Source organism: Lampris incognitus, chromosome 20 (assembly GCF_029633865.1).
Source record: "Lampris incognitus isolate fLamInc1 chromosome 20, fLamInc1.hap2, whole genome shotgun sequence".
NCBI classification, from domain to species: domain Eukaryota; kingdom Metazoa; phylum Chordata; class Actinopteri; order Lampriformes; family Lampridae; genus Lampris; species Lampris incognitus.
The window spans coordinates 32,408,189-32,429,816 of record NC_079230.1 but is presented as its reverse complement, the minus strand read 5'-3'; the positions used below and the strand labels follow the sequence as shown (position 1 = coordinate 32,429,816).

General features: G+C 45.9%; 1 protein-coding gene across 1 annotated transcript in view; it reads left to right on the top strand.

The window, feature by feature from the left end:
• Positions 1-486: 486 nt before the first annotated feature.
• Positions 487-21,628, top strand: part of LOC130130641 (peroxisomal acyl-coenzyme A oxidase 3-like) — an 84,390-nt gene continuing 63,248 nt past the window's right edge. Inside the window, exons 1-9 of the mRNA XM_056300398.1 lie at positions 487-634; positions 3,032-3,214; positions 4,082-4,179; positions 7,674-7,809; positions 8,733-8,807; positions 12,885-12,974; positions 14,231-14,374; positions 15,058-15,146; positions 18,182-18,278. Coding sequence (XP_056156373.1) covers positions 3,056-3,214; positions 4,082-4,179; positions 7,674-7,809; positions 8,733-8,807; positions 12,885-12,974; positions 14,231-14,374; positions 15,058-15,146; positions 18,182-18,278 — 888 coding nt within the window. The 5' untranslated portion in view covers positions 487-634; positions 3,032-3,055. The remainder of the gene's footprint in view (positions 635-3,031; positions 3,215-4,081; positions 4,180-7,673; positions 7,810-8,732; positions 8,808-12,884; positions 12,975-14,230; positions 14,375-15,057; positions 15,147-18,181; positions 18,279-21,628) is intronic.

Below are 21,628 nucleotides of genomic sequence, written 5' to 3'. Positions count from 1 at the left end.
TTATGATTGTTCTTTAATCTGGAGGAAAAGACTATCAGCTAGCAGCTCTTAGCTCAACCGTTCTGCTGTCTGACTGAAACCTCTCAGGTTGTCACAAGATCAGCCAGTGTAAGCTAAATTAGCAAGCTTCATATTTGATAGAAATATTTAACAGACTAGCATGACACCAGTACATATATATATATATACACACGGTCGCCCATAAAGTTGGAATAAGTTTGTTTTCAGACACATTACTCTTTTTATTTTCTACTTATAGGTAATTAATCACCTTTGACCAACATTGGGTTTGATGGTGGAAATATTGTGATGTGTTATATGGCTTATGTTTCCTCTGCGAGTTATTGTATGTTTTTTTTAATGTGTCAAAATATATATATATATATATATATATATAAAAACCTTCAGAGGGAGCACACTTCCCGTGTCGGGGGGGGGAAGAGTGTGACGTCACACCCGGTCCTGCGCGGTCCGTCGTTTGAAAGTGCTCCGTGGGGGAGGACTGAGAGAGAGGGGCTGGACTCCGGTCGTCCGCAGGGTCGTGAGTGTGGAGCAGCTGCTCGTCTTGCCGGAGCGTCAGTCTGTCTTGCAGCGTCGGTCTCTTGACTCAGACAAGAACCTCCTGCTCAGAAAGGTGCGTGTGTGACTTCACACAACGTTTCTCACTTAACTTCACCGCACCTTAACGTTTCTCACTTAACTTCACTACACCTTAACGTTTCTCACTTAACTTCACTACACCTTAACGTTTCACTTAACTTCACCACACCTTAACGTTTCACTTAACTTCACCACACGGTAACGTTTCACTTAACTTCACTACACCTTAACGTTTCACTTAACTTCACTGCACCTTAACGTTTCTCACTTAACTTCACCACACGGTAACGTTTCACTTAACTTCACTACACCTTAACGTTTCACTTAACTTCACCACACCTTAACGTTTCACTTAACTTCACCACACGTTAACGTTTCACTTAACTTCACTGCACCTTAACGTTTCACTTAACTTCACTACACTTTAACGTTTCACTTAACTTCACCACACCTTAACGTTTCACTTAACTTCACCACACGGTAACGTTTCACTTAACTTCACTACACCTTAACGTTTCACTTAATTTCACTACACGTTAACGTTTCACTTAACTTCACACGTTAACGTTTCACTTAACTTCACTACACCTAACGTTTCACTTAACTTCACTACACCTAACGTTTCACTTAACTTCACTACACCTTAACGTTTCACTTAACTTCACCACACGTTAACGTTTCATTTAACTTCACTACACGTCAACGTTTCACTTAACTTCACCACACGTTAACGTTTCATTTAACTTCCCAACACCTTAACGTTTCACTTAACTTCACTACACCTAAACGTTTCACTTAACTTCACCACACGTTAACGTTTCACTTAACTTCACTACACCTTAACGTTTTACTTAACTTCACCACACGTTAAAGTTTCATTTAACTTCACTACACGGTAACGTTTCACTTAACTTCACTACACCTTAACGTTTCACTTAACTTCACTACACCTTAACGTTTCACTTAACTTCACTACACCTTAACGTTTCACTTAACTTCACCACACGGTAACGTTTCACTCAACTTCACTACACGGTAACGTTTCACTTAACTTCACTACACCTTAACGTTTCACTTAACTTCACTACACCTTAACGTTTCACTTAACTTCACCACACCTTAACGTTTCACTTAACTTAACCACACGTTAACGTTTCATTTAACTTCACTACACGTCAACGTTTCACTTAACTTCACCACACGTTAACGTTTCATTTAACTTCACTACACCTTAACGTTTCACTTAACTTCACTACACCTTAACGTTTCACTTAACTTCACACGTTAACGTTTCACTTAACCTCACTACACCTTAACGTTTTACTTAACTTCACCACACGTTAAAGTTTCATTTAACTTCACCACACGTTCACGTTTCACTTAACTTCACCACACCTTAACGTTTCACTTAACTTCACCACACGTTAACGATTCACTTAACTTCACCACACCTTAACGTTTCACTTAACTTCACCACACGTTAACGTTTCATTTAACTTCACTACACCTTAACGTTTCACTTAACTTCACTACACCTTAACGTTTCACTTAACTTCACCACACGGTAACGTTTCACTTAACTTCACCACACGTTAACGTTTCACTTAAGTTCCGATCAAACTGCTGCGTGCTGTTGGTCCGTTGTGTTGGCGTGAATACACTGAATGCTCCATACCAACGTGTTGCAGCGCAGTAATGCAGGCAGCAGCATCACAGCAGGCTGAATCTGGTCATGTGGACACAGCCTTCACTGACCCATACGCTTCATCACTCCACTGATGAAAGATAAGAGACAACAACTAAGATCATGGGACAATGTAGTATTTGCTTTCCACAAAAAACCCCAAACAAAGGTAAAAAATATTTTGAATAAATAATAAATCTGGTAATAATATTGGCAAAAAATTTTATTCACAAACAAAAAAACCTTTTTTTGTAGTTTTCTCAGAAGAAATTGAACAGTATGTAACTCATTTCTTCTGCGAACAAACAGGCTGTCAGAACTGTTAATTTATGCACTATGTCTTTTAATGTCGTTATGTAATGGAGTATACTGTACCCCTGGCTCTATGTTCGTTTTGTATACCGCCCTCTGTATACTGAATCTGTTGCTTTAATTAAGATTTGTTAAAAAAAGAGAAGCGACAAAAAATAAAATAAAATGAATTAAGTTAATAAAATAAACATAGAGACAGTCTAATAAGTTAGGAAATATGTGTAGTTTTACTGTAACACAGCTTTTAAGACCAGGAAAACACAACATGTAATAATGGAACAATGACACGGCTGCCAGGTGATGTTGAGTCTGGTGTCACAGCATCGTCAGCAGCTGCAGGGCTGCTGTGGGACACTCTCTGGGGCCTGCCCATGTAACAATAAACCATAAATGCATAGCCCAAAATAATTTGCTGTTTTGTTTCTTTCCAGAAAGAACCGAGTGCCTTATTCATACAGCATGAGCTCCTCCAGCAGCACTGGTCCCCAGTGTGGGAAGATGGCTGCTGTTGTCCCAGATCTCCCCAGCGGGCCTCTGGACGTGTACAGGACGAAGGCCTCGTTCAACTGGAAGGACATGGTCCTTTTCTTAGAGGGAGAGGACGTGTACACATTCAAGGTAAAGACAACTCTGCTGTCTCCCAGCTGGAGTTTTCTCTCTAACACAAGCTCTTCTTCACGGTATGACGTGTCTGGCGTTAAAGCGAAGCTGCTTGTGGGAGTTGTTTAACTTCTGTAATTTTAACACAAGGCAGAAAAGGCTCTTTCTGGATGGCTAAGATAACTGGTGAACACAGAACCGGTTAGTGTGCTTGTATAAGCTCGTGTTGTGATAAAGGATTAATAATCAGCATGTATGTGGGATGCCCTGCGGTGCTCTCAACGCTGACTGACTTTCAAACAGGGTAAGTTTGTGTCTAATGAGTCGGGTTGCAGGCGGCACGGTGGCGCAGTGGTTAGCGCGGTCGCCTCACAGCAGGAAGGTCCTGGGTTCGAGCCCCGGGGTAGTCCAACCTTGGGGGTCGTCCTGGGTCGTCCTCTGTGTGGAGTTTGCATGTTCTCCCCGTGTCTGCATGGGTTTCCTCTGGGGGCTCCAGTTTCCTCCCACAGTCCAAAGACATGTAGGTCAGGTGAATTAGCCGTACTAAATTGTCCCTAGGTGTGTGTGTGTGGGCCGGCCCTGTGACGGCCTGGCGGCCTGTCCAGGGTGTCTCCCCGGCTGCCGCCCAGTGACTGCTGGGATAGGCTCCAGCATCCCGGAGAGCAGGATGAGTGGTTTGGATGATGGATGGATGGATGGATGGATGGATGGAGATGGGTTGTTAGTTCTGTGTTATTTCCCCACTCGTCAAGGCTCCTCGTAGCTGATGCTGTCACTTTGTGCGCCTCAGGTAGTGCAGCAGCAGGTGTTACTGTGGTCAGTGGCTAGATGAAGCACCGGCAGGGCTGCTGTAGTGTTGTCTCACCCTCTTCCCTGTCATTCAAGCAACATGTGTTCAGCACGCTGGAGAATGACCCGCTTTTCTCCCGTCAACCCGGCGAAGACCTCTCCATCGAGAAGAGGAGAGAGCTCACCTTCCTCAGGCAATACACACACACACACACACACACACACACACACACACACACATACACACACAGCCCTTGAGGAAGTTGTAAATATGTATATACACTTCTGTTATTCCATGATTGTTCATTTCTGCTGTTGTTTCTGTGCTTTTTACACTCCCTCTTTCTTTCTCTCATGTTTCCCTCCTCTCACTCTACCTTTCTCATTCTCTCTCGCATGTGTAGTGATGTGGATGGTCATGTGTAGTGATGTGGATGGTCATGTGTAGTGATGTGGATGTTCATGTGTAGTGATGTGGATGGTCATGTGTAGTGATGTGGATGTTCATGTGTGTGATGTGGATGTTCATGTGTAGTGATGTGGATGGTCATGTGTAGTGATGTGGATGGTCATGTGTAGTGATGTGGATGTTCATGTGTAGTGATGTGGATGGTCATGTGTAGTGATGTGGATGTTCATGTGTGTGATGTGGATGGTCATGTGTAGTGATGTGGTTGGTCATGTGTAGTGATGTGGATGGTCATGTGTAGTGATGTGGATGTTCATGTGTAGTGATGTGGATGGTCATGTGTAGTGATGTGGATGGTCATGTGTAGTGATGTGGATGTTCATGTGTAGTGATGTGGATGGTCATGTGTAGTGATGTGGATGTTCATGTGTAGTGATGTGGATGGTCATGTGTAGTGATGTGGATGGTCATGTGTAGTGATGTGGATGGTCATGTGTAGTGATGTGGATGGTCATGTGTAGTGATGTGGATGTTCATGTGTAGTGATGTGGATGGTCATGTGTAGTAATGTGGATGTTCATGTGTGTGATGTGGATGTTCATGTGTAGTGATGTGGATGGTCATGTGTAGTGATGTGGATGGTCATGTGTAGTGATGTGGATGTTCATGTGTAGTGATGTGGATGTTCATGTGTAGTGATGTGGATGGTCATGTGTAGTGATGTGGATGTTCATGTGTGTGATGTGGATGTTCATGTGTAGTGATGTGGATGGTCATGTGTAGTGATGTGGATGTTCATGTGTAGTGATGTGGATGGTCATGTGTAGTGATGTGGATGGTCATGTGTAGTGATGTGGATGGTCATGTGTAGTGATGTGGATGGTCATGTGTAGTGATGTGGATGGTCATGTGTAGTGATGTGGATGTTCATGTGTGTGATGTGGATGTTCATGTGTAGTGATGTGGATGGTCATGTGTAGTGATGTGGATGGTCATGTGTAGTGATGTGGATGTTCATGTGTAGTGATGTGGATGGTCATGTGTAGTGATGTGGATGTTCATGTGTGTGATGTGGATGGTCATGTGTAGTGATGTGGTTGGTCATGTGTAGTGATGTGGATGTTCATGTGTAGTGATGTGGATGTTCATGTGTAGTGATGTGGATGGTCATGTGTAGTGATGTGGATGGTCATGTGTAGTGATGTGGATGTTCATGTGTAGTGATGTGGATGGTCATGTGTAGTGATGTGGATGTTCATGTGTAGTGATGTGGATGGTCATGTGTAGTGATGTGGATGGTCATGTGTAGTGATGTGGATGGTCATGTGTAGTGATGTGGATGGTCATGTGTAGTGATGTGGATGTTCATGTGTAGTGATGTGGATGGTCATGTGTAGTAATGTGGATGTTCATGTGTGTGATGTGGATGTTCATGTGTAGTGATGTGGATGTTCATGTGTAGTGATGTGGATGTTCATGTGTAGTGATGTGGATGGTCATGTGTAGTGATGTGGATGGTCATGTGTAGTGATGTGGATGGTCATGTGTAGTGATGTGGATGTTCATGTGTAGTGATGTGGATGGTCATGTGTAGTGATGTGGTTGGTCATGTGTAGTGATGTGGATGTTCATGTGTAGTGATGTGGATGGTCATGTGTAGTGATGTGGATGGTCATGTGTAGTGATGTGGATGTTCATGTGTAGTGATGTGGATGTTCATGTGTAGTGATGTGGATGGTCATGTGTAGTGATGTGGATGTTCATGTGTAGTGATGTGGATGGTCATGTGTAGTAATGTGGATGTTCATGTGTAGTAATGTGGATGTTCATGTGTAGTAATGTGGATGTTCATGTGTAGTGATGTGGATGGTCATGTGTAGTAATGTGGATGGTCATGTGTAGTGATGTGGATGGTCATGTGTAGTGATGTGGATGGTCATGTGTAGTGATGTGGATGTTCATGTGTGTGATGTGGATGGTCATGTGTAGTTATGTGGATGGTCATGTGTGTGATGTGGATGTTCATGTGTAGTTATGTGGATGGTCGTGTGTGATGTGGATGGTCATGTGTAGTGATGTGGATGTTCATGTGTGTGATGTGGATGGTCATGTGTGTGATGTGGATGGTCATGTGTAGTGATGTGGATGGTCATGTGTAGTGATGTGGATGGTCGTGTGTGATGTGGATGGTCATGTGTGTGATGTGGATGGTCATGTGTAGTGATGTGAACGTTCATTTGTAGTAATGTGGACGGTCATGTGTGTGATGTGGATGGTCATGTGTGTGATGTGGATGGTCATATGTAGTAACATGGATGGTCAGGTGTGATGTGGATTTTCATGTGTGTGGTGTGGATGGTCATGTGTGTGATGTGTATGGTCATGTGTAGTGATGTGCATGGTCATGTGTGTGATGTTCATGATCATGTGTGTGATGCGGATGTTCATGTGTGTGATTCGGATGGTTGTGTGAGATGTGGATGGTCATGTATGTGATGTGATGTGGATGGTCATGTGTGTGATTTGGATGGTCATATGTGTTGTGGATGTTCATGTGTGTGATGTGGATGTTCATGTGTGTGATGTGGATAGTCGTGTGTGATGTGGATGGGCACGTGTGTGATGTGGATGGTTGTGTGTGGTACAGATGGTTGTGTAGTGATGTGGATGTTCATGTGTGTGATGTGGATGGTTGTTTGTGATGTGGATGATCATGTGTGTGGTATGGATGGTCATGTGTAGTGATGTGTATGTTCATGTGTGTGATATGGATGGTCGTGTGTGATGTGGATGGTCATGTGTAGTGATGTGGATGGTCGTGTGTGATATGGATGGTCGTATGTGATGTGGATGTTCATGTGTGTGACGTGGATGGTCGTGTAGTGACGTGAATGGTTGTGTGTCATATGGATTTTCATTTGTGTGATATGGATGGTCGTGTGTGATGTGGATGATCATGTGTTCGATATGGATGGTCATGTGTGTGATGTGAATGGTCATGTGTGTGATGTGAATGGTCATGTGTGTGATGTGGATGGTCATGTGTGTGATGTGGATGATCATGTGTTTGATATGGATGGTCATGTGTGTGATGTGGATGGTCATGTGTGTGAGGTTCATGTGTGTGAGGTTTTGGGTGACAAGACACGTACTGTTGGCGTATGAACACACACCTCAACCTTCAGTCATGTTGCTATGACCACTTGTGTTTCTCTCTTCTTCTCAGTAGATAATGATGTGAAGTAGGAAGTAAATGGAATGTTTAAATGAATATTCCAGAGTCAAACAGCTGTTCCGGTACAACTTCCTCGCACAAGACGACATCGAAGCGAACCCATGGAAGTTTGTAGTCTTCAATGACTGTCTGAGCATGTATGACTTGTCTCTTTCTGCGAAGTTCTTCTTAAACAAGGCGGTGAGTGTATGTATGAGTGTGTGTGTGTGTGTGTGTGTGTGTGTGTGTGTGTGTGTGTGTGTGTGTATGTGTGCTGTTACACTGTGTATGTGTAGGTGACTAGGCGACACCATATCTCGTTAGGCCATCCATGCTGGATCAGAGTATAGCCACGTCCTTATCAACTGCCTTGTTGCGTATCTCATTTCTCAAGGCCGGTGCTCAGTGCTAGCTCTTAAGGCTGCTAAAATGTCATTTTGTGAAGCCTGTTTCAACAGCTCCAAATCCATGATCACATGATGAAGCTGTTTCATTCCTTTGTTTCTAAAAAGTAACTTTTCCCACCGATGTCTTGTTTACATGAGACACTCCAACACTTCTCCAAATTGTAAAGTTTGGGAGTCGTCCGGGTGGCGTGGTGGTCTATTCCGTTTCCTGCCAGCATGGGGATCGCTGGTTCGAATCCCTGTGTTACCTCCAGCTTGGTCAGGCGTTCCTACAGACACAATTGGCTGTGTCTGTGGGTGGGATGTGGGTATGTTTCCTGGTCACTGCACTAGCGTCTCCTCTGGTCGGTCGGGGCGCCTGTTCAGGGGGGAGGGGGAACTGGGGGGAACAGTGTGGTCCTCCCACGTACTACGACCCCCTGGTGAAACTCCTCACTGTCAGGTGAAAAGAAGCGGCTGGTGACTCTACATGTATGGGAGGAGGCATGTGGTAGTCTGCAGCCCTCCCCAGATCAACAGAGGGGGTGGAGCAGAGACCGGGACAGCTCGGAAGAGTGGGGTAATTGGCCAAGGCACAATTGGGGCAAAAAAATCCACAAAAAAAAGGTAGTTTGATGTAGAACTGACACTACTCGTATGTTAAATTCTGTATTGATCAGATTGTGCAGGTAAGTCCACGGCACTCAGAAAGGCTTGGTTTCATCTGTTGTCTTCCAGATGTTTGGGGGGACTGTTGCCAACTCGGGATCAGAAAGACACATCAAGTTTGTCCAGGATACCGAGGACATGACGGTAATAGTTCATCACAGTGCACACTGTCCCGCCCCACATCCCACATAGCAGTCATGATCCATGTAGTCCTGGCTGCTACGTACTGAACCCTGGATGGGTTGGATCCACTCTTCACCTTCCTCTTCCTCTTCTGCCCGTCGTACTTCACACTGTGCTTTGTGGGAAACTTCAAATCTCCACATTTCACCTCCTTCATGTTTTAAAAAGCGCTTGCTAGTGTGTGTAAATATGGTAGCAAAGCGTTTAACTCGGTTATACCCCTCAGTGTCGTATGGAAACCTGCCCTTTGACCAACAGTCCAGTTCGACCCCATTTATGGCAGTTACATCATCCAGTTTGTCTGAAACGGATAGCCAACATGTAACTGTCTGACAACGCTCACTGACAAGCATTTTTATGGTGTAGCTTGAAACTTTGTTTTTACTCTGCAACCTTTGAGTTCAGTCAGGATAAAGTAGCTTTTCCAGGCTTCATCAGTATTACTTTGAGTAAGTTTGTTCCCTCTTCAGATGTAATGTAATGATTAAGACTGAAGGAAACCTCAGCACTAGGGGGTCTAGGTAGGGAAACACCACTCATCCGTTTTCACTGTCCATTTCCAACAGAAGATAGTAAAAAATTAATAGTATAAATATATTTTCCAACTGCGGCAAGAGTAGGGTGCAGGTGGAGGAGAGCCTGGAAAGGTGGAGGTATGCACTGGAGAGAAGAGGAATGAAAGTCAGTAGGAGCAAGACGGAACACCTATGCATGAATGAGAGGGAGGACAGTGGAATAGTGAGGATGCAAGGAGTGGAGGTGATGAAGGTGTATGAGTTTAAATCAGGGGTGTCAAACTCCAGGCCTCGAGGGCCGCAGTGTCTGCAGGTATTTGTTGCAACCATGCACTACACCACCTGATTAAACTAGTTCCTTTCCCTCCTTGATCCAGGGGGTGAGCTAATTAGTTAAATCAGGTGGTGTAGTGCACGGTTGCAACAAATACCTGCAGACACTGCGGCCCTCGAGGCCGGGAGTTTGACACCCCTGGTTTAAATACTTGGGGTCAACTGCCCAAAGTAATGGGGAGTGCAGGAGAGAGGTGAAGAAGAGAGTGCAGGCAGGGTGGAGTGGGTGGAGAAGAGTGTCAGGAGTGATGTGTGACAGAAGGGTACCAGCAAGAGTTAAAGGGAAGGTTTACAAGATATTTGTGAGAGCAGCTATGTTGTATGGTTTGGAGACGGTGGCACTGATGAAAAGACAGGAGGTGGAGCTGGAGGTGGCAGAGTTGAAGATAAGATTTTCATTGGGAGTGATGAAGAAGGACAGGATAAGGAACAAGTATACTAGAGGGACAGCTCAGGTTGGACGGTTTGGCGAAAAAGCAAGAGAGACGAGATTGAGATGTTTTGGATATGTGTGGAGGAGAGATGCTGGGTATATTGGGAGAAGGATGCTGAATATGGAGCTGCCAGAGAAGAGGAGTAGAGGAAGGCCAAAGAGGAGGTTTATGGATGTGGTGAGGGAGGACATGCAGGTGGCTGGTGTGACAGAGGAAGATGCAGAAGACAGGAAGAGATGGAAACGGATGATCCGCTGTGGCGCCCCCTAACGGGAGGAGCCGGAAGTAGAAGTAGTACTAGTAGAAGTCGTAGTAGTAGTAGCAGTAATAATAATAATGAATTAAACTTATATAGCGCTTTTCTAACACTCAAAGTGGCTTTACAATAAACGGGGTGAAGCAAGACAACAGATAAACACAATACAGACATACAGGGGTGGATGGAAAGGGGGGCAGACATACGGGGGTGGATGGGAAGGCGGGCTACGAGAGGGAGAAGCGGCAGCCACACACGACGCCAGCAGTACTCTCCCACTTAAACGCATACAAAAGGGCAAGAAAAACAAGAAAACAGCACTGTGGATGTTGAGGTATCCACTAGGTGGCACTATTTAACCCATAGCTGGGGGCTGGTTCATGGGTATCAGGGAATATCCACACACCAGTGGGCCTGCGTACCGCACCTCTAGGGGCCAGACCTCCTCCGAGTCCCTTGTAGTTCAGCCAGGGTCCAAGGTGTACCCAGTTACCGTGTGTCGCCACGAGGAGGCGCTACATAGGGCTTGCTGTTGGAGAGGCTGTGTACTAGCAGGGAGAGACTTAGGTGTTCTGCTCTCCTGTTCGCATTTCTGCTAGCCAGCGGTGACGGTTGAGAGTGAGATGTGACAGATACACAACACTACACCAACACACTAGACACTTCACAGCAACCCCACTTCTTACACAACAATGTCACACACACAGTAGTAGTAGGTATGTTTTCCAACTCTGTTTGTAGATTAGCCTTGACATTCGATACTGTCGACCACTTCGTAATAAAGGACAGACTTCTTCATATCAGTTCATGAGAGCAAACCAGTGGCAGCAGGTGCTTTTTAACACAAGGGAAACACAATACCCTTTTCAACCAGCATGGTGCCAGTGCTGGGCCGGAGCATTGTCTTGAATTGGTTCTGCCCATTTCCTCCACAAAATAAATTGTTGTCAGCTGATAAAGTTGGTTCATCTCTGGTCCCATGAAGAAGACAACACCTAGATCTCATCGCCTCTCAACTTTAGTTTTTGGCAGCTGTTGCTGATAAATTTTAAACACATGAGCAATAATAGAATGAATTCCCAAAATGTAATCATTACACTTTTGATCATTATCAAAAGTTATTGTAATGAAGCGTAAAAATGCCCAAAAAGGGCAGTCTATGAGCCTTATGACTTGTATTTATACTCTTCATAAGCAACATGTTCAACATCAAGTGGTGATGATATGTTGCAAACAACGCAGCGATGTTGATCAATGACCAGCAAACTATCAATTGGACTTCAAAAGTAGGTGTGTGATTGTCAATGGCAACTATCGTAAATAACTATAAACTGGCCTTAAATTGAGTAGTGAGGAGAGTTCTGAGTAAAACAAAGGCCAGACATATATATATGTATATCTCATATATACTATATATAACTATAGCTAGCTCATATATATATGCAACTATATCTAGCTAGATCATATATATATATATATATATATATATATGTGTGTGTGTGTGTGTGTGTATGTATATATATATATATATGTATGTATATGTGTGTGTAGCTCATATATATGTAGCTCATATATACTATATATATATATATATGTAGCTCATATATACTCTATATAACTATAGCTAGCTCATATATATATACGTATATATATGCAACTATATCTAGCTAGCTCATATATACTATATAGCTTCATCTAGTATGTAAATTAAGTCCTTTCTTTTTGTATGAATCAGACAAAGTAGGGCCTATTTAGATGTCATATTCTACACCTCTGATTAAATCATGGTGATGAAAGGGGACTTTGGGAATAATCTATGGTATTTTGAGTCTAATACACCTGGAAAACCATGGAAAGTTATAGAATGCGACCACAATTCTGGAAAATGTTGAACTGTTTAACCAGTTAGATATTTATGATAGTGTAACAACCACGAATATGTAGACTCACTAGCTGTAGGCTAATGGGTTGGGTCCTTTAGCAGTCACCTGTGGTGCGGGCGACCCGGGTTCACTTCCTGAGTCCGGCGGCGGTCCCTGGCTGCCTCCTGAATTCGCTACATTGGTGTCAGAAGTGGGATGATGAGACAGTGATGCCATCAGAAGCGTGGGCGCCCAGAGGCGTGAGGGGGCTGATATGCTGACGCGCTTCCCGAAGGAGGGGGGTAGTGTAACGACTATGGATGACTACACTTGCTAGCCCTTGGCTAATGCAGCGCTTCCATGGACACATTCATCTCAACTACGCTGTCCACCGAAAACGGACTGCGTCAGTGTCATAGTGCAATGATAGAGTGCAAATACTTAACACCTTATGTTCGCTAAAATATTGAATTGTACCATAAGTGATGAGTAATATTGACACATTGTGAAACGGTTCATTGACATAATTTTTTTTCCCAAATCAAATTTTAGGGGAAGCCGTGCTTCCCGTACAGTCTTAAAACAGTCGTCTCTGCCCTTTGATTTTCTTCCTCGCATCTTCTTCCATACATCTGCAGATATTTGGGTGCTTTGCCCTGACTGAGCTGAGCCATGGCAGCAACACAAGAGGCATGAGGACGACAGCCACATACGATCCCAGCACACAGGTGAGCAGGACAAGTTACACAGCTTCTTGTGTACATGAAACTCCCTGATACCTGTGGGCAATGTAGGTGAGATGGGAAAGGGAACACTACCATAGCATGCATATTTGCTTGAGGTCAGTTTTTAATATATCACTGGTTTTCCCAAGAAGTAAGTCTTTTTTCAGTTATCATGCTGAGGTTGTAATGAGGCCACTGCATGTCCAGCTGTGCCAGCAAGCAGTTGTGTGCTTCATTGTCTTTTGCATTTTCACTGGCATTGGAGCTGAAATCGCGACTAGAAATCTCACAGAAAAGCTGCAGTGATGACAACAAATGGCACCATGCAACAACGTCTGTCTACATAATGCACATGCAACGCTAGCACCAACATGTCCACAACACACATCCACTAACCACAACACAAATTAAGACATTGTTGCTTTATATTCTGATGGAAAAAGGCAGGACGCATGCGCACTGTGATTTAAATACACAGTGCAGGAATCGTGCAGTATATAATAAAAGCACCATAGCACATCAACACCTCAACAAAATGTCAGGTTTGCATCCAGGTACCGTAGCGTTCTATTCTGTTGCCTACCAACATGGGGCTCGCCGGTTCGAATCCCTGTGTTACCTCCAGCTTGGTTGGGCATCCCTACAGAGACAAATGGCCATGTCTGCGGGTGGGAAGCCGGACGTGGGTGTGTGTCTTGGTTGCTGCACTAGCGCCTACTCTGGTTGGTCAGGGCACCTGTTGGGCGACGGAACTGGGGGGAGTAGCGTGATCCTTCCACGCGCTACGTCCCCCTGGTGAAACTCCTCACTGTCAGGTGAAAAGAAGCGGCTGGTGAGCCCCCATGTATTGAAGGAGGCATGTGGTAGTCTGCAGCCTTCCCCGGATCGGCAGAGGGGGTGGAGCAGTGACCGGGACGGCTCGGAAGAGTGGGGTAATTGGCCGGATACAATTGGGGAGAAAAGGGGGGTGTGCAAAATATCAGATGTGGTGTCACTAGATGTGACATGGATGTAAAACCAGTTACTGAATACAGTTGTCATTAAGCCCTCCCACCAGCATGATCTGGCCATGTTGAGCATGGCTAGCAAGTGGTGCCGTAAATCAGAAATTGAGTATGTTTTGGAAGCATTTGATGCCAAACTGCACTGATGGAACTGGCATTGGAATAGTCAACCATTTCACCTTGCTATCGAAAAGCGCCATTATTTTCTACCATGCGCCGATATCACATTCCTACAATGAATTATCTACTCCATAGGAGTTTGTGGTCGACACCCCTGACTTTGAGGCTGCCAAGTTCTGGGTGGGCAACATGGGGAAGACGGCCACGCATGCTGTGGTGTTTGCTCAGCTTTACACACCTGATGGAGTCTGCCATGGCCTGCACTCCTTCATCGTGCAGGTATGAACCTGTTGTTATGACATGGCATGGAAGATGCCATTGTGATGATTAAAGCCTAGTTCAATGATGATTTACTCATTAATAAACTGAACAAAAGGTAAATATGAAAAGAATTTATGCTTACTGAAAGCATTGTCAGATGATTTCATGATTACCGTATAATATGCTGTGTTAGAACATCATCACAAATCTGTTGCCTAGTAGTAGTAGAGTATTCCTTAATACATGCTTGAATATCACATGAAGAATTAGTGAATATTCTTCCATTTACTAAAAATTGGTAGTAAGGAAAGTTTTTGTTGCATAATTTCAAAAGTTTAAAATTTTATATTTTAAGCTTGTGCAGCACTTTAGTTCAACTGTGGTTGTTTTAAATGTGCTATATAAATGAACTTGACTAAAATGCCAAAGTTTTAATCAGTGACATTGTGCTGATTAAAACAATAATACTTTTTAAACCTTATTGTGTAATCAGCCAGGAAAATACCAACATGTATCAAAATGCAAGAAAAATGAATTATGTCAATGGAACAGATAAAATAGTAACCAAGGGACTTGATCAGAGATAAAGCCAGTGAAATAGTATCATTAAGTATGCTTATTTTATGCACTATATGATGTGACACTGGAGCAGGTGTACCAGCCTTGGTTCAGAGACATCATTTTTGGTTAATGTTCTGCAGATAAGAGATCCTAAAACCCTGATGGCCATGCCTGGTGTAATGGTTGGTGATATGGGAAAGAAACTGGGCCAAAACGGATTGGATAATGGGTAGGTGACCTCTGCGGAGTTTATGGTATATGCAGATATGGACTTGATTTTATCAGAGAATGAGGTTCCAGAAAAGGGATCTCTAAGTTGAAATAGCAGTGACAGCAGAAGATAGACCTTTAAATCATAGTTTGACCTTGTGTTCAGGCGTGTTCCCCCATAACCCTGAGTTGGATGAAGTAGCTATAGATAAGTATAGATAAGTGTAGATAAGTAGCTCTAGATAAGAGTAGATAAGTAGCTCTAGATAAGTATAGATAAGTAGCGATAAGTAGCTCTAGATAAGTATAGATACGCAAGTAGCTATAGATAAGTCGCTCTAGATAAATATAGTTAAGTAGCTCTAGATAAGTACAGATAAGTAGCTCTAGATAAGTATCGCTAAAGATAAGTAGCTCTAGATAAGCATAGATAAGTACAGTGGCTTGCAAATGTATTCATACCCCTTGAACTTTTCCACATTTTGTCACATTTCGACCACAAACATAAATATATTTTATTGGAATTTTATGTGAAAGACCAACACAAAGTGGCACACAATTGTGAAGTACAAAGAAAATTATACATGATTTTAAAAAAATTTTAAAAATAAAAAACTGAAAAGTGCGGTGTGCAAAAGTATTCAGCCCTCCTGAGTCAATACTTTGTGGAACCGCCTTTTGCTGCAATTACAGCTGCAAGTCTTTTGGGGTATGTCTCTACCAGCTTTGCACATCTAGAGACTGAAATTTTTGCCCATTCTTCTTTGCAGTCAGATTAGATGGAGAGCGTTTGTGAACGGCAGTTGTCAGATCTTGCCACAGATTCTCAATTGGATTTAGGTCTGGACTTTGACTGGGCCATTCTAACACATGAATATGTGTTGTTTTAAACCAGTCCATTGTAGCCCGGGCTTTATGTTTAGGGTCGTTGTCCTGCTGGAAGGTGAACCTCCGCCCCAGTCTCAAGTCTTTTGCAGACTCCAACAGGTTTTCTTCCAAGATTGCCCTGTATTTGGCTCCATCCATCTTCCCATCAACTGACCATCTTCCCTGTCCCTGCTGAAGAGAAGCACCCCCAGAGCATGATGCTGCCACCACCATGTTTGACAGTGGGGATGGTGTGTTCAGAGTGATGTGCAGTGTTAGTTTTCCGCCACACATAGCGTTTTGCATTTAGGCCAAAAAGTTCAATTTTGGTCTCATCTGACCAGAGCACCTTCTTCCACATGTTTGCTGTGTCCCACACGTGGCTTCTGGAAAACTGCAGACGGGACTTCTTATGGTTTTCTTTTAACAATGGCTTCCTTCTTGCCACTCTTCCATAAAGGCCAGATTTGTGCAGTGCACGACCAATAGTTGTCCTGTGGACAGATTCCCCCACCTGAGCTGTGGATCTCTGCAGTTCGTCCAGAGTCACCATGGGACTCTTGGCTGCATCTCTGATCAGTGCTCTCCTTGTTCGGCCTGTAAGTTTAGGTGGACTGCCGTGTCTTGGTAGGTTTGCAGTTGTGCCATACTCTTTCCATTTCCGGATGATGGAATGAACAGTGCTCCGTGAGATGTTCAAAGCTTGGGAAATCTTTTTATAGCCTAACCCTGCTTTAAACTTCTCCACAACTTTATCCCTGATCTGTCTGGTGTGTTCCTTGGACTTCATGATGCTGTTTGCTCCCCAATAGTCACTTAACAAACCTCTGAGGCCGTCACAGAACAGCTGTATTTGTACTGAGATTAGATTACACACAGGTTGACTCTATTTAGTCATTAGGACAACATTCGATCATTCAGCAATCATCAGGCAACTTCTGAAGGCAATTGGTTGCACTCAGAGAAAAGGGGGCTGAATACTTTTGCACACCGCACTTTTCAGTTTTTTATTTGTAATTTTTTTTTAAAATCATGTATAATTTTCTTTGTACTTCACAATTGTGTGCCACTTTGTGTTGGTCTTTCACATGAAATTCCAATAAAATATATTTATGTTTGTGGTCGTAACGTGACAAAATATGGAAAAGTTCAAGGGGTATGAATACTTTTGCAAGCCACTGTAGATATAGATAAGTAGATAAGCAACTCTAGATAAGTAGCTATAGATAAGCATAGATATGTAGCTCTCGATAAGACCAGATAAGTACTGCGTGCGTTCGCCAACTGCATCTCTCCGGCCGGCAGTCTCGAAGGAGACGCCTCGCCACTTTCATGACAAGGCGACTCCAGGCCGAACCACTGTTTTTTCCGACACACCCAGAGACGCATTCATGTGACGAACACAAGCCGACTCCACCCCCCTCCCGAAGACAGCGTTGCCAATATTGCTGCTTCATCGAGTCCGGCCATAGTCGGATCTGACGAGACCGGGGCGCGAACCCCAGTCCCCAGTGGGCAACTGCATCGACACAAAGCTGATGCTTAGACCGCTACACCACCGCGGACTTACTTGAGTTTCTCTCAAAATCTGGTGGTGACTTATGAGAGTTGACTGGATATTTTTTTTTATTCCCCCCCCCTTTTTTTTTTCTCCCCAATTATACTTGGCCAATTACCCCGCTCTTCTGAGCCGTCCCGGTCTCTGCTCCACCCCCTCTGCTGATCTGGGGAGGGCTGCAGACTACCACAAGCCTCCTCCCATACATGTGGAGTCACCAGCCACTTCTTTTCACCTGGCAGTGAGGAGTTTCACCAGGGGGATGTAGCGCGTGGGAGGTTCACGCTATTCCCCCCAGTTACCCCTCCCCCCTGAACAGGCACAACAGCCGACCAGAGGAAGCGCTAGTGCAGCGACCAGGACACATACTCACAGCTGGCTTCCTACCCACAGACACCGCCAATGGAATAGACCACTATGCCACCCGGATGCCCCTTGTTGACTGGAAATTCTGAGGGTGGACTGAAAATAATTTTATAATCCACCTGATGTTATTATGTAAATGTAGTTCAGGTCAGTTTGCTCTCACCTGTTGTGTGTGTAGTATTTTACTTGATTGTGCCATGAGTCTTTCCACTCAGCACATGTAACAAAGACCAGAGATGATTCTTACTGTCTGTTTTTAAAAGGTTTGCATTGTTCTGCAACGTGAGGGTCCCCCGAGCGAATATGCTGAGTAAGACAGGCGATGTGACACCTGATGGGCAGTACGTAACACCGTTCAAGGTAGGTAGACACAAACACATGTCTCTCTGGCACAGAGACACTGACCCAGGGTCAGTGTTTGCAGAAGGAGACGTTAACCCTGGGACACGTTGGTACTGGGGTGTAGGTATAAGAGGAGCAGACCTGGTGGCTGTGTCTCTACCCTGTATTGCTGAGCCTGCACAACATTTTTTCATCTCACGTTGTATTGTGTCATTCACAGATCACACACACGGTCACGGTGAAATACATCTCTCCACAGCAAAGCATACGTTCTTCTATGGAAAAAGAAAATAGCAGTTCTAAAGTCCAAAATGTGCTTTAAAATGAAGTCACAAATTATGAAAACCGTTCAACAATCAGGTCTCTCCAGAGCCCCCTCAGATCGGTCCATGTTCCTCCTATGAGCGGTTTGCATCGGTTGCTCTACTTACTGAATTGGCGACTTTATTCCTCAAAATGGTCCTGTTGACCCATCACATTAAGGAACAGAGTGATGCAGTGCTGTGGCCTGCAGAAGTTGAGTAGACTGGCTCATGGATTTGAAATACAGACTCAGCATGACACCATCGTGTTAAAACACATCTTTTCAATGGCAACTCTTAATATAGTTCATCGTCTTCATCTCACTAAGGAGAAGCTGGCAAGGATATACCCAAACATGGATCCCACCTGTGATCCATGTAAGACCACCACTGCAGATTGGTTGCACATGTTCTGGTCATGCTCAAGCCTTCAGACTCTGGGAAAAAGTGTTTGAATCCCTTAGGCACTCACTGCGTTTACCTGCACAGTTAAGTCGAGCTATGGTTGTAGCTTGATTAGGTCATGTAATTGGACTACTGTTGCTGTCCCAGTAGACAAGAACCAGAGGAGAATCGATTTATTGATGGAAGTATGTCCGACCCCGGTATGGTAGGTGGCGATATGCCCCTTTCAGCTGGTTGCTATTTTTTTTCCAATTTTCCCCCTTTTTCTTCCCAATTATATCTGGCCAGTTACCCCGCCTTTTTTGAGCCATCCTGGTCGCTGCTCCATCCCCTCTCTGCCGAACCGGGGAGCGCCCCAACTGATCAGAGGAGGTGCTAGTGCAACGACCAGGACAAATACCCACATCCGACTTCCCACCCGCAGACACGGCCAATTGTGTCTGTAGAGACGCCCGACCAAGCCGGAGGTAACACGGAGACTCGAACCGCCGACCCCCGTGTTGTTGTTGTTGTTGTCGCTGCCCAGACAGCGCCTCCTGTATCCGCAACACCCACCTCGACCAGTATGGACCCGGCAGTGGGGTCGGGGTACCGGAGACAACGTAGGCCGAGGCCGGTGTCTGAGGTGAATGGCCTCTAGCGAGGGGTTGTTCGGTTGGATAACCAGCAGCCTGCCTCCTGGTCTGCTGGCACTGAAACCGCTAGCCACCATCCTGCCTACCGCCCAGTAAACCGTCGATTGAGGGGTGGTGCCGAGCCGGCTCCAGCCCAGGACCCATTCTAGGGAATCCGCCTGGCCAGGGGAGGTCCCCAAAGTCTCTGCCACTCCTATGTTCCTCAGCAGCCGGCCAACGTCCTGTCTGACTACCAGTCGCCAGCCACACCGGCCGACTCCGTCTACAGGTTCCTGTTCGGCTGGCCGCTCCCGACAACCAGTTGGGCTTGGCTGCTCAGCATCCCCGAGCCTCGGCTGCTCAACGTCCCCGAGCCTCGTCTGCCCAGCATCCCCGAGCTTCAGCTGCCCAGCGTCCCTGAGCCTCAGCTGCCCAACATCCCTGGGGCGCTTCTGAAACCTGCTCCATGAGCGGCTGCCGGGATGCCTCCGAGTTCAGCTTGCCCCGCGACTGCTGGGCCACCTCCAAGGTCTGTCTGCCCCGCGGCTGCCATGCCGCCTCCGAGGTCCGTTCCCCCCACGGCTGCCACGCCGCGTCCAAGTTCAGCTTGCCCCGCGGCTGCCACGCCGCCTCCGAAGGTCCGCTTCCCCCGTGGCTGCCAAGCCACCTTCGGGGTCCTTTTCCCCCGTGGCCGTGCCGCTGCCTCCGAGATCTGTTTGCCCCGCGGCCATCCCACCGCCTACGAGTTCAGTTTGACTCGCGACCGTCCCACCATCTCCGAATACAGTTTCCCCTGCGGCTGTCCCGCCACCTCCGAGTACAGTTTGCCCCACGGCCGTCCAGTCACCTCCCATGTACAGTTTCCCCGCTGCCTCTGAGTACAGTTTGCCCTGCGGCCGTCCCGCCGCCTGCGAGTTCAGGTTGCCCCAAGGGCGTCCCGCCACCTGCGAGTTCAGGTGGCCCCACAGCCGTCCCGCTGCCTGCGAGTTCAGGTTGCCCAGCGGCCGCCCCGCCAGCTCCAAAGTCCGTGGCTGCCGCGGCCTCAGAGGTCCAGTTCCGCCGCGGCAGCCATGCCGCCTCCGAGGTCTGGTTACCCTGCAGCCCTCCAGCCATGGCGGTACTATCGGCGTCATCCATCTACCTGTCCGCTAGAGATGCTCTGCCTCCTGCATCCTGGTCGCCCTCCCGATCGGTCCCAGCCCCCGGGCCGCCCACCTGGGATCCCTGGCCCCATTCGTCCTCCCCCTGGTCCCCTCTGTCCATCCTGCTGGGTCCTTTGGTTTTGGGACATCTGGAATCCGTCCCTGGGAGGGGGGTACTGACACGGTCACTGGCCAGAGGATCAGCAGCCAACAGGTGACATTTCCCTATCGGCCTACAATTAGCTAGTATGAGTGGCACCTGTGTACTGGTTGGCCTGTGATTAGGTGCACCTGTCATGGTCTGTGATCTGGGCTCGCCATCTCCTGATAGGTGCTTTGGTTCACCTGCGCCCAGTCTCCTTGATGGGCCGGTGATGGGGATCACCTGTGCTGGGGACTATTTGACTGGGTGTTTTGCAGACATTTCCATTCGAGTCTTGGAAAGGCTTCACGTTAGTCTGCGGAAGTGCTTGGACCCCGAACTCCCGTCTAACTCCTCAGTGTGAGAGAGTCTCGTCTGCCTCCTCTGTGTGAGAGAGTGTTTTTATGTACTTTAGTTTTGTATGTTTATTCTAGTTTGCGTTATTGCCTGCCCTGTTGGGCAGCGGTCTTTTGTTATTTTGTGTTGTTCTGAAGTCCAGTAAAAGACTTGTTACTTTACGAACTGCCTCTTCTCTGCAATTGGGTCCAAATACACTGTGTTACACCAATAGCTGGTTGCTATTGGACCTTCTTCTGTTTGATGTATTGCATCACATACCAAACAAGTGACAAACAAGTTAGCAAGCCAGCCGTGTGTGTCCGGGTAGCATAGCTGTGTATTCCGTTGCCTACCAACATGGGGGTCGGCAGTTCGAGTCCCCATGTTGCCTCCGGCTTGGTCGGGCATTTCTACAGACACAATT